General features: G+C 59.2%; 1 protein-coding gene across 1 annotated transcript in view; it reads right to left on the bottom strand.

The window, feature by feature from the left end:
• Nucleotides 1-12,387, bottom strand: part of LOC117644713 — a 79,274-nt gene that overhangs the window by 46,372 nt on the left and 20,515 nt on the right. Inside the window, exon 3 of the mRNA XM_034384326.1 lies at nucleotides 3,013-3,154. Within this exon, the coding sequence (XP_034240217.1) occupies nucleotides 3,013-3,154 (142 nt within the window). The remainder of the gene's footprint in view (nucleotides 1-3,012; nucleotides 3,155-12,387) is intronic.

Raw genomic sequence — 12,387 nt, 5'->3', positions numbered from 1 at the left:
CCCTCATACACACAAACACACACAGACGCGCTCACACACACTCATTACGGCGAAATAATGGAAACAGAAGGGACGACGGAAGAAGTCGAAACCCACTACTTCTTCCCGCGGGTTGCGCTCGTTCTCACCAACTCGCGGGAAAGAATCGTAAGGAAGTGGGGAAAAAGGGAGGCGAAAGTACAGCAGGAAGAAAACTTGTCTCGAGGTCCATCCGTCCGTCCACGCGATGACAGACAGCCGTGGAGGGAAACGCTACTACGCTCACTGGACAAGACAACGATGCCCGGAGGCAGCGCACTTTCTTGGCTTCGGAAAAATACAGTCAAAGCAACGTAGCTAGCGACCGAACAAAGCCTTGACAGAGGAAAGTCTGAACGGGTAGAGTGCGCTTCGTAAAGGCAAGCGCCAGAAAACAAGTACATTGATTTAAAAAAAAAGAAGGGGAAAGACATTTAACCGCAGCGGTCACCATTCACGTTTTTCTATTGCAAGTTGGTACGGCAGCAGCGGAATCAATTTTTTTCTCAATTTTGGCTCCCCTGCCCTGTCAGTGCCACCCCAGCAGGTTGCCTGCCTGACTGGCTGCCTGGCTGCTGCCTGGCTGGCCGCCTGGCTCTAGGTGGGCGGCCTCCACGTGGCGTTTATCAATCGTAATGAGTCGGGCCGCTGAATGGCGCCATCCACAGGACCTGCAGAGTGATTCCGGATCGTGCTCTCCGTCTCTCTCGCACCGCTGCGCAACGCCCCATGAGAGCGAGAGAGACGGAGAGAGCCCCGTTCCGGAGCCAGCCCGCAGGGCACCGCGCAGCAACCGCCAATTCAATGACTCCCGTCAACGGATTCAAATAAAACCACACGCTGCCCCCTCCCCCGAAAGTGACAGCACCGTTCCTCTCTCTCTTTCACACAGCACACCAGAACGGGTGCGAGAGAGAGACACGCGAACGGGACTGCTTGCCCGTATTTATGCCCCTGCCACTGCAGCAGTAGGTGTGAGTTATGTCAAAAGTCCAGCGGCGAGTTAAGAAAAAAGGAAAACAGACAAAACAGCCCCTCTCTCTCCCTCCCGCATTCAAACACACACTCACACACACGGGCACATACAGAGGGATGGGCTGCGGTAAACTTCTTCCGCTTTTTTTGCGAGCCCCATAAATCTGACTTGGAAAAAACGGGACAAGAGGCCCGCTGAGTAGCGAACCACTCTAAAAATCACGCACATTTACGGCAAAAAAGTATTTTAATTAGCTTGGCGTCGGCCGCTCGGGACGGCCAGAGAGAGGGGTGATAGTGGAGGTAACCCCTTGGGGCTGACCCAGGCTCAGCAGCCCCCGGCGGCCCGAGGCCCAGACGGGCCCAGATGTCACTGATGATTGCGCTCGCTTCCCTCTCGGCGGCCTCGCGGGCCTCGCCGATCACAAACGACTCCTACGGTTTCGCCGCCGAATCACAGCGCAGAAATTAATTAATTAATTGATGGGACGGGAGAAAATTTACGGGAAAGTTGATGGTTTTTTTGCGCTTTGTGTTTTTGCCTGGAGTGAGGGGATGCCGGATGATGTAACCGAATGGGTGAATAAGACTGGGTCATCGCAGGGCTGCATGCAATGGGGTGGGAGGGCCCTCCTCGCGGTTTCGTCTTGCGGGGGAGCGGAGGGCGCAGGGACTGGCGGGGAGCGCTCGAGGGTAGGGCGGGCCTGGCCCGGCCGCGCCGCGCCGCCGTGGCGTCGGAGAACCGCTGCAAAAACTGCGATTGCGGGAGCGCTGAGGCGCGTCGGTGGCGGGGCGGGGCGGGGCGGGGCGGGGCGGGGCGTCCGCGGGGTGCCTCCACTAGCCAGGCACTTAGGCCCCACTAGGGCAGCCGCCCCACCCACAAAACCACGCGCGTTGCCGGCGTTCCGGGGGCGTTCCGGGGGCGTCCCGTTTTTTGCCGGAGTTAGCCGGCTGGGACGCAATCTGCTGAGCGGGAGATCGGCTAAGGTAGCCGCATAGCCAGGCCTGGCCAGGCATAGCCAGGCAGGCAGCCGCACCCACTCCGCGGTGGCGGCGGAACGCAGTGGCGTTAGGGCAGTGAGGGAGTCGGCGGAGTCGGAGTGCAGAGTGCTGCAGTGGCTGGCCACGGCCTGGCTCTCCTTGCTCTGCGGCCCCAAGGCCAGCCAGGCCAGCCACGGCCAGCCACGGCCATGCAAGGAGGACGGTTCAAGAGAAAGCCGAGCTTGCCGGGCTTGCCTGACTTTAATTACAAGCGCTTTGGGGCTTGCCCGACGGTCTTGCCCCGCCCCGCCCCGCCCCGCCACGGGGCCTGTCCTAGTGCGTGGCGGAATCTTCATGCCCCACTCCAGCTCCCAGGCTTCCCGCGCAATATCCCTCACTGCCCCCTTCTTCATATTCCGGAGACGCGGCGAGGAACTCTCCAACAACCCGCTTGTTTCAAACATTGGAATTATTTTTAAAAATATTCTTTTAAGCAAAGGTTTTTTTTTTTTTAAATTGAACCGCAATTGTCCGTTTTGTAACACGCGTGCAGCCCTAAAAACCTAAAAATCTCTTCCGAAAAATTTAATTAAGTCTTGACCCTATTTTTGCAGAGTATGTTTAGACAGGGAAGAAGGTGGAACTCTGGCGCTCTAATTTTCCTTTTGTTTTCCCGTTGACTCGGCCAGACTTAAGCTCGGCAAGGCGGGGGCGGGGCGGGGCGGGGCGGGGCGGGGCGGGGCGGGGCGGGGCGGGGCGGCCTGCTGCCGGCGAACGTGAAATCACTTTGCCCTAATCTGCTCTTCAAAATTCAGCGGCAGACTCCACGGCCCGGACGCCGCCAGTGTGTGTGTGTGAGACAGAGAAAGAGAGAGCGCGTGTGTGTGTGTGTGTGTGTGTGTGTGCAGAGGGGTCGCTTTCAAAGTAAGTCATTGGGCTTTCAGTTTGCTTGCTTTATCTGGGCAGCGATCTCTCCTCCGCCTTCTGGGCCTACTCCCGTCTCGACTCCCTTCGCTGCGCGTGCCTCGTGGGACTCACCTGTCCTCGATGAGGTACTTGTCCTTCTCGCTGTGCACGCACACGCCCTTGGTCTCGAAGTCGCTGCTGGAGATGGCGATGAGCTTGGGCACGCCGGACTGGAACCAGCGGCCCTGCCACTGCTCCGGGAAGACGCACTCCGCTGCAACAAACGACGGGTACATGAAGTGCCAACCGCGGAAAAAGAATTACAGTGCACTTTGGTGCCGCGAGGTTGGCACTCCTCCCTGCAGAGCGACCAGAGAGACGGGAGTGCTCCCGGCTTCACGAGGACAAGGCAAAACTAATTCAAACGAAACTTCGTGAACGCAGAAACAGAATAAAGGCGCAGCGGCTATCCCTTTGCGAGCGAAAACGTAGTGTCTCCGGGTTAATCCACTTGAAGCTCCGTTTGCCGTTCTAAACAGCCGCAAGAGGAGCGCGCGGACAATTTTATTAGTGCCCTTCCGATCAGAGGGCACGGCGGCAGCAGTTTGGAAAGGGGGGGGGGGGGTCTATCGGGGAGAGTGGACGCTGGGCCCGCCGCCACACGCACCGTTGCCACGGAATGTGGTTCAATTCCCCGCGAGTGCTGCTTTTAACCGCAACTTTTCCGGAGAGGCAAACGAGACCCAGAGCGGCGGGGCCGGAGCGTCCTCCCCCAGTCCAACGCCTCGCGGAGCGGACCACTCGGAAGAAGTTTCCATCAATTCCACGGGTGTAAAACATTTTGCATCTCTTTGAGTGCGCCGGGGCGGCATAACGCACGTAGGCGCACGCACCGACACACGAGCGCGTTCGAATAAAAAATATGGCACTGTATTTCCCTGCGCGTTTATCATTCCGATCGACGGCAGCTTACATTCCACGCGGAGGTTCGTCCCCCGCCCCACTCCAAGGATGACAAGTTTGAGCATTCCCGTAAAGCTATAACCTCTTGTTTTTCAGCCGCCGGACAGCCAGCCAGACAGCCCGAGGGGTGAATCACTAGTGTACTCATGTGTACAAATTTGCCCGTACTCAGTGTACTCTCAAGTTTAATAAGGGTGATATTCTGTACTTTTTCGCTTGATTTGGCGTTGGGTGTCGTTTAAAACGCTAAATAAAGCCTTTGAGCGTTTACAAATGCAAAATTTGTGAGCTAAGCAAGGTGTACTCACCCGTACTCATGTACTCATGTGTACACCAGAACGCTGAGTCATTCACCCCTCGAGACAGCCAGCCGGACAGCCAGCCAGACAGCCAGCCCGACTGGCAGCCAGCCGCGCCTCGCTGCAGCAAAGAAAGCCCTCCCTCCGGCGCTGCGCTGCCTCCACTGCCACGGGGAAGCCACGAAATTGTTATTGTTAATGTCCGAAAGTTTGTGCGAGGGTGGCGCGGCCTGGCGGCGGCCTGGGTGGTCGACGGCCAGGCAGACTGATTCCGTTCAGCGCCTCTGTCTCTCTCGCACCCATCGGGGAGGACCTTTCTTTGACGTGCTATTTTCCCGGCTCGGTTTCGAAGCAGCGTTGCTGTAAAGATAGTCGAAACGGCGACAAATGTCTGAAAATCGTGATTTGGGCGGACTTTGTGCAGCCACCGCGTCCGAAGCAAGGCGGTGGATGGCACTTTCTCTCTTCATTCAACTTGGCGAGCGCCCTCGGCTTCGGCAGCACCTGAGGGCGCATCGGAACTCCAGCCAATCATGTACAAGGAGAGCGATCATGAAGCAGCGGGGCCGGAAAATCACATTGTTTCGACTGACTGGCTTCGCCCCGCCGGCCCCGCCGGCCCACTGGTTGAAGAGAGAAGTTTGACGTACGACCACCGCCCTCCTCACGGCACACCGATTCCGCTTTATTTTTCGCGCATTTCTTCTCCCCTCGGAAACGAATTAAAAAGGAGCAGAGAGTCGGGGCGATAGGTGCGGTCGCGGGTGGGATTTCCCCGTCGACAGGGGCGGGACAAGGAGTCAAAAGGCCGTTTTGGTCTCGCCGACAGGGGGAGAGAGAGACACAGAGAGAGAGAGAGACAGACCCGCAGACAGGAAGAGTGACCCCGTCGGGCGAAAAAGATCGGCCGGGCGGAATAAACCGCCTCCTATCGGAATATTCGGGCCATGAATATTTAAAAAGAAGGGCAAGGCGAGGGAGATGGAGAGGGAGAAGGGAAATGCCAGCCAGGCCGGCCCAGCGCAGCACAGCGCAGCACGGACACGAATGACCGACCAGGCACACGTGGTCAGCGAGTCACGTCAAGACACGCTCCGAGCGCGCGGTCGCGGGTTCGGAAACCAACAACACAACTTCTTTTTTTTTTTTTTTTCTTAAAAAAATATGGGAACCGAATTGCTTTTAAACAGAAGCAAGCTGGGAAGTTAGCTGCTGGATGTAGGACTTTCCCCTGGCTTCGAGAAATCAAGTTGGATCTACAGAAGAGAAATCGGGCCATTCATTTTCACCGCGATATACCACCACACTGCGATTAGGATAAGACGATTAGAGGGAAAGTGACATTTCCCTTCTCACGCTTCCGTGCCCCGGTCTCACTGACCCACAAAAGGGATTCGAGTTGTAACGGGGCGTGGCCACCACCAGGTCGCCCGCCAGTCGCCGCTACCCGATGGTACAACCGGTGACCTTCCGCCTACCCCGCGTCTCGGCTCGGCCCGGCGCGGCTCGGCTCGGCTCGGCTCGGCTCGGCTCGGCTCGGCTCGGCTCGGCTCGGCTCGGCTCGGCTCGGCTCGGCTCGGCTCGGCTCGGCCCGGCTCGGCTCGGGGACATGTTTACTGTGCCATTACTGTCATGCTGCCGCATGCTGCCCACCGTGGGACAACAACATGTCTTTTTATGGAAAGCGGAAAGGGGTGGCAAAAGGCCCCTGAGGCCGCAGAGCAAAAAGCGAAGGCTAATTTTTCCGGAAAGCGGATCTGGAAGGTAGAATAACACTAAAAATCGCACACCGTTTCGGACTTTCGGTTGAAATTTCCCTATTCAAAATTGTAAATATTGAGCGGAATTTGCGCTGCGTAATGACTGCATGTCACGCGCTTAATGGTAGTGGCCCAACAGCAAGGGATTACCCCGCGGGGGCGGGTCACACTTTTTTAAAACGCGCTGCCCTCATGCAAAGAGAATGTGTTAGTGCCGTACCTTTGTTTTGTATCGATTGCGGTGACGCACACGATCGTGTATGTATGTGTGTGTGTGTGTGTGTGTGTGCGTGCGCGTCTGTGTGTGCGTGCGATGATGCCATGGCGCGGTGGTCACCGGGTTCGGGGCGACCATTCGCCGCCGGTCTCCGATTCATTCAGCACCGCTCCAAATGACTATTGCAGCAGGAAAAGACACGGAGGTCACCGTTTCATTGTTTTGGCATTTCTACGTGCGTGCGTGTGTTTGTGTTTGTGTGTGTGTGTGTTTGTGTGTGTGTGTGTGTTGGTGTGTGTGTTTGGGGAGGGGGAGGAAATAAGCGAACCATTAGCCCATCAGCAGCAGAGAGCGGACGCTATATCAATGGACTGCCCTATGCCCCTCACACACACACCCACACACACACACACACACACACACACACACACACACACACACAGAGAGAGAGGCGTACCTCAATGCGGTTGGACAGACCAAAGTACCGCCCACTGTGCCGACGACGTTTGTCCAGCCATCAGTCCGGAGTGTCTGCCTGCCTGCGGGCCTTGCCTGTCTGTCTGTCTGTCTGTCTGTCTGTCTGTCTGTCTGTCTGTCCGTCTGTTGGCTCAACAGTGCGTCCGCCTGTCCGTACGCCGCACCCACGGTCCGGTAAAAATGCAGCAGCCCAGCCATTGGAACGGCGCGTGCCCAAGGCGCTGATGATGAGGGCAGACCGCGTTATAGCGTTAGAACAACAACAGGGGAATGTGATGAAAACAGTTGCGCCTGCCCCGCGGGGAGACTGTGCAAACTGTGGGGCTCTGCTTGGTGCCTACAGTGGTGGCGCGGCCGCGGTGGCCGAGGCGGTGCACAGTGGACCAGAAGACCGGTGGAGGCGGCCAAAACTCTAGACGCGTTTTGAGCTCCAGAGTCGCTGAACAGGGCTCGAACCGGACGTGTGACCCCACCAATGGATTCCTCGTTCGGAGAGCAATCCATTGGTGGGGTCGCGCGTTCGGTTCGAGCCCCATTTAGCGACTCTGGAGCTCAAAACGCGTCTGGAGTTTCGGCCCACTGTGCGGTGGGCGCCCGCTTTCCGCTTCAAAGGCCAGCGCGCAGCCAGCGCGCCGCGCGGCCGGATTTGGCACGTCTGAAAAATGACTGGGCGTTGTGGGGCGCTGCAATGTCGGCCGCTTTCCGCGGATGAAGACGCGCTTTGCTGCCGTCTCTCTCGCACGCATGGGGCGGCCTGGGGCGGCCCGGGGGCTCGCAGGGGTGCGAGAGAGAGAGAGAGAGAGAGAGAGAGAGAGAGAGAGAGAGAGAGAGAGAGAGAGAGAGAGAGAGAGAGAGAGTGAGCAGCCAGCCACGTGTGCGGACGGTGCGGCCGAGTGAGCATCGCCGTCCTCTCGCTTGAAAGCAAGAGGAAAAGAGCGCCGCGAAATAATTGTCGGGAAAAAATGTGCAGAAAAGGAGAGAGAATGATTGTGGAAAGCGGGGAGAGAAAGAGGGAAGGCAAAAAAAAGGGAACAGCGTTGGCGGGTGTTGATGAAAGCGGCTGAGAAGCCTCTTTGATGCAAAAGACGGCCTGGGATTGGGTGGGGATGTGTTGGCAGTGAGTCGCCACACTCGGCGAAAGTCACGCAGGCGGAATTAAAACACTGTAGGTAGGCTCACCGAGGGCGCCTGGGGCCCTGCCCGGGGCAGGGCCTTGCCGAGGGCTCAGGCCTGGATCGGCGAGGGCTCAACACCCAGGGCGGACATGGCCACGGCGGGGAGCAACGAACTGGCCGGGCGCCGAAAGAAGGGAGAGTGCGGATAAACCAGCACGGCAGGTCGCATAGAGTAAAAACGGAGCACAGACTGCTCCTCGCCGCGCCCTCGGCCCAGCACGGGCATCCGATCCGCCAGCTTGGAGTCGGTACGGGGAAGACTGGTGGCGGCTCGTTCCCAGAACCAGGCGTCGCGTCGTTGTGCAACATGGCGATTGCCATGCGGGTCAACTTCCTCCTTGAGTCCTCCCCCTCCCCTCCCCTCCCTCCCCCTCCCTCCCCCTCCCTCCCCCTCCCCTCCCCCCCCTCCCCTCCCCCTCCCCTCCCCCTCCCCTCCCCCTCCCCTCCAGAGGGAAGAAGAAGCGAAGCTCCTCCCCTCCCCCCCCCGCCCTGCTGTCCCCGCCATCCTTAGCGGCACGCTAAAATATGTACAGCGTGAAACTTTGATGCGCCGGGCCGGGCCGGTCTGGGTCAGCACGGACAGGGCGTGATTGCAGCGCCGATGCTGGGAGGACACGTGCAATGAAATGAATGAATGAATGAATGAATGAATGAATGAATGAATGAATGAATGAATGAATGAATGAATGAATGAATGAATGAATGAATGAATGAATGAATGAATGAATGAATGAATGAAACAAAAGATCACTATTAGATGCGTGAGAATCGAATGACGCCAACTGTTGCCTCGCTCGAGTGAGGCTGCTCCAAAAGCTGTCGACGTTTTCCACACGCGAAGCCCATAAATATGGAGGCTGAGACCCGCGGGTCCATGACGCGCTACGCGGTGCCTGCCGCCCCCGCCGCCCCCGCCGCCCCCGGCTATGTGGGCCCCGCACAGCAGTGTCTAATTGCAAGCTGTGTTGTCGACCCCCGGGCGCACCGGGCCCGCCGTGGCGTGGCGTGGCGTGGCGTGGCGTGGCGTGGCGTGGCGTGGCGTGGCGTGGCGTGGCGTGGCGTGGCGTGGCTTGGCGGGCAGTGGCCAGTGCTGGCCGCCCAGCACGCGCAGGGTCCTCACAGGAATCGAAACACTGACCGACCATTTAGGCCTGAGCCATACGTGTTTCCATTTGTGAAACCCCCCGCAGCTCCCACACTGTACAACAGAGGGGTGGAAAGCACTAAAGAAAATTACGGGGTGATCGAGCTCGCTTTATACAAAGCACACCTTCCGGAAAATGTTTCTGTTTTTGTGTGTGTGTGTTTTTTTTCCTTGCTCACGCATTTAACGGTGTTGTTGGTTTTTCGCCGAGGTGAAATACTCGGAAGTGCGCCGGGGGCAAACGCACCGCCGCTTCCGGCTGAGCGTCGAATCTTTTTCGCGAAACGCGTCGGCGGCAAGCTGGGCGCGCTGTGCGCGCTGTGCGCGCAGTGCGGGCCACCTGCTACGCTTCACTCCGCGGATAAAAATAAATACTCGCGACTTTGGCAAGCCGCGCGGCCATTTCGCTCGCGTCAGACTCGGGTTCAACTCCCATCTGTCCGGCCTTTTCCAAAGTCACCCCAATGTGACTGCGAGACGGGGCCCGGCCGCGCCGCGCCGCGCCGCCAGTGCAAAGCAGTCCTACTTTCTATAATCTTGCAAATGACGGCGCCATTAACGCGTTGTACCGCCGCGGTGGCGCCGCAGTTGGCGCCCAGAGTGGGAACGCCCCGCCCCGCCCCGCCCCGCCCCGCCACGCCCCGTCGCCTGCGGGAGCTTTTGCATAGCCTACGGGCGGCCCCCGAACCGTCGTCGCGGCTCTGTCTCACTCGCGCTATCTGCGGGACGCGCCACTAGAGCGAGAGAGAGAGAGAGAGAGAGAGAGAGAGAGAGAGAGAGAGAGAGAGAGAGAGAGAGAGAGAGAGAGAGAGAGAGAGGGGGGGGGGCGGTCCGCTGCTCTCCGCGGCTACACTGCGGCCCACCGCGCGGACACAGCGGACACAGAGGACACCGTGTTCCTTTCAACCCGATTGGGCAGTGCGTTCTAGTTATTGCGGGCGGCAATTAGGACACGCTGCTTGTTGCGGGAGAGAGAGAGAGAGAGAGAGAGATATGCGGGGAAATGTGGTCGAAAATGCGGTGGACAAAAGAAGACGGTGCCGCGGACGCGGCGAGCCTGTCGGACAGAGGCATAGGGAGTGTCTCCACGTGGACATTCAGACTAACACAAACTAAAAAAAGAAAAAATTGAGTAAAACTTTTTACATAAAAGTACTAGAATACTTTGAGACCATTCATTCGGCTTTGATTTGATTCGCGTGGGTTCCGTTCGGTTCCAGTTCCACTTCAGTCGGCGCCCCATAGCCTCGAAACTCGAACCTCGAACCTCGGACCTCGAACCCAATCCTATAAACCCAAACCCACACCCGGAACAGGCGCTGGCCGAGCCGGCCGTGTTGTATGGGCAGTAGCAAAATGCAGTGGCGAGGCGAGGGGCGCGGAGAGGGATTCCCGAGGAAACTAATCAATCCAACTTTCTGACCGGCAGCTGCTGTGAACTGCCCGTAGTGCTCGCTTCGCCGCGCTCTGGCACGCCCCCACCACGCCCCCACCACGCCCCCGCCCCGCCCCGCCTCCGCCCCCGCCCCCGCCCCCGGGACCTCTATCTCCATCCGCGCCGCCCACCACGGCCACCGTGGCCACCGCGGCCACCACCGCCACCGCGGTACCAGTAATCCCCATCAGACTTGCCTCAACGCTTGCTTGTCCGGGCGGGGGGCACTCTCTACGCGCCAACAAAAACAACAAAAACACCCCCCGGGAGTGGCAGGGGCTTTCGGGCGGGAGTGGCTTCGGGGGGGAGTGTAGGGGGACGCTTTCCCGCATCGGAAAAGCAATGTGGAAAGTGGGTTGGTGGTAAAAATGGGTTGCTGGGGTTGAAACAGTGGGTTGTTTGGGTCCAGAAAGTGGGTGGCTGGGGTTGGGAAAGTGGGTTGCTGGGGTGGAAAAGCGGGCCGGTGGGGTGGAAAAGAGGTGTCCCGGAGGCGTGGGGACGCGCCGCGCCTCGCCACGCGCGTCTGTCTGATTATACGGCGGCTCTATTTATCGACCATTGAGTCGCTGTGCTGCTGTGCTGCTTGTTGCGCCGTGCCGCCGTGCCGCCGTTCCGCCCCCGGGGACACCGCTGTGTCTGCCAGTGGCGTGGCAGCGGCAGCAGGGCGCCGGAAGCGAGGGCAGCGGCGATATTTATTGAACTTGGTAAATCCTTGCATTCAGTGCGTGAGAAGTGTAGCGAGAGAAAAGAACTGGCGCTCTCCGCCCCCGGCGTCCTCCCCCCCCCCCTCCCTCTCGCCCGCCACGCGACCAGCTTCCGGCAAAAAGTATGCACAACTTAGTTGTACCTGGCTCGGCTGCCTCTGGCTGCCTCTGGCCCCTCCCCTCTTTTTGGCACTCTTCTTCGCCTTGAATGGCGCTGCGCTGTGGAAACTTCCCCTTGACTCCCGACTCAAAGGGTTCGCGGCCGTGTCCGTCCTGTCGTCAGGTCAAAACAGTATCCGGACTGATCTGAATTCCGCCCGTTCGGCTCAGTCTTGCCAGAAAAAAGTTATTTTAAGGTCCGATTGCATGGCGATGATGAGGGAGATGGTGACGGAATGCTGCGAGGTGGGCCACCACGGCGCCCGCGAACCGCCGGGTAGGCAACACGCAGCGCACCGGAGCACTGAGTTGCCTACCTCCCAGGCTGAAGGCTGTCACAGCTGAGCTGGGACGCGTGTTCTTAGTACTTCTTCGCCTCCAACCTAATTCTTAATTTTGGCCGTGCCCACACTGTGGGGTCCAGGGGACACGTGGGGCAGTGGGGCAGCTGCCTATTAAGAGTGGCGTGGCGCGGCCGGCGGGGCCGGGGCTGCCAGGGTGAGGCACTGCTAAATGCACCACTGCACTGGGATCCCCATCCGGCTGCCTGACGGCTGCCTGACGGCTGCCTGACGGCTGCCGCTCGGCTTGCCGGCTTCCAATCTCGCGCCGGAAATGACTGCGGAAGGGCCCGACCGGCAATTGAAATTTCGCGACAAGGTACACTCTTGAGGACGATCAGGGCCCGACCCTCTCGCTCCCACACGGGCAGCCCCGCGAGTGCGAGAGAGACACTGCGGCGGGTCAGAGGCCCTCCGGCACGCGGGCCGGATGGACCGAGGAGGAGTGAGAGAGAAAAGGGGGGGGGAGCCGATGACGTCACGGCCGTGTCGCGTGTGGGTGTGCGATACCGCGTGTAACGTGAGCCGGGCCGGGCCGGGCACGCCGCTCCTAACAAGGTGTCATATGGAGTGACGACCAGGCAGTGATTCGTCACCCTGCACCCTCGCCTCCCCTGTCGCTTCGCGGCGACGCCCGAAGCCTTGCCCCGAAGGCCCCAAGGAAAGGCCGGCACCCTCCACCGTAATATGTCCCCGCGCGAGATCGGATCGCAGGCCGACGGACATTTTCTCCAGCCAAGAAGAAGAAGAGCAAGGAGGAGGTGGGCTGCCAAGGCATAACTCAGCGCGGTCGACGCGGGGGTCGCAGTTGCAATGTGCCTGGATTTCACCAT

Source organism: Thrips palmi, unplaced genomic scaffold (genome assembly GCF_012932325.1).
Source record: "Thrips palmi isolate BJ-2018 unplaced genomic scaffold, TpBJ-2018v1 HiC_scaffold_18, whole genome shotgun sequence".
NCBI classification, from domain to species: Eukaryota; Metazoa; Arthropoda; class Insecta; order Thysanoptera; family Thripidae; genus Thrips; species Thrips palmi.
This window is presented reverse-complemented; position numbering and strand designations above follow the sequence as displayed.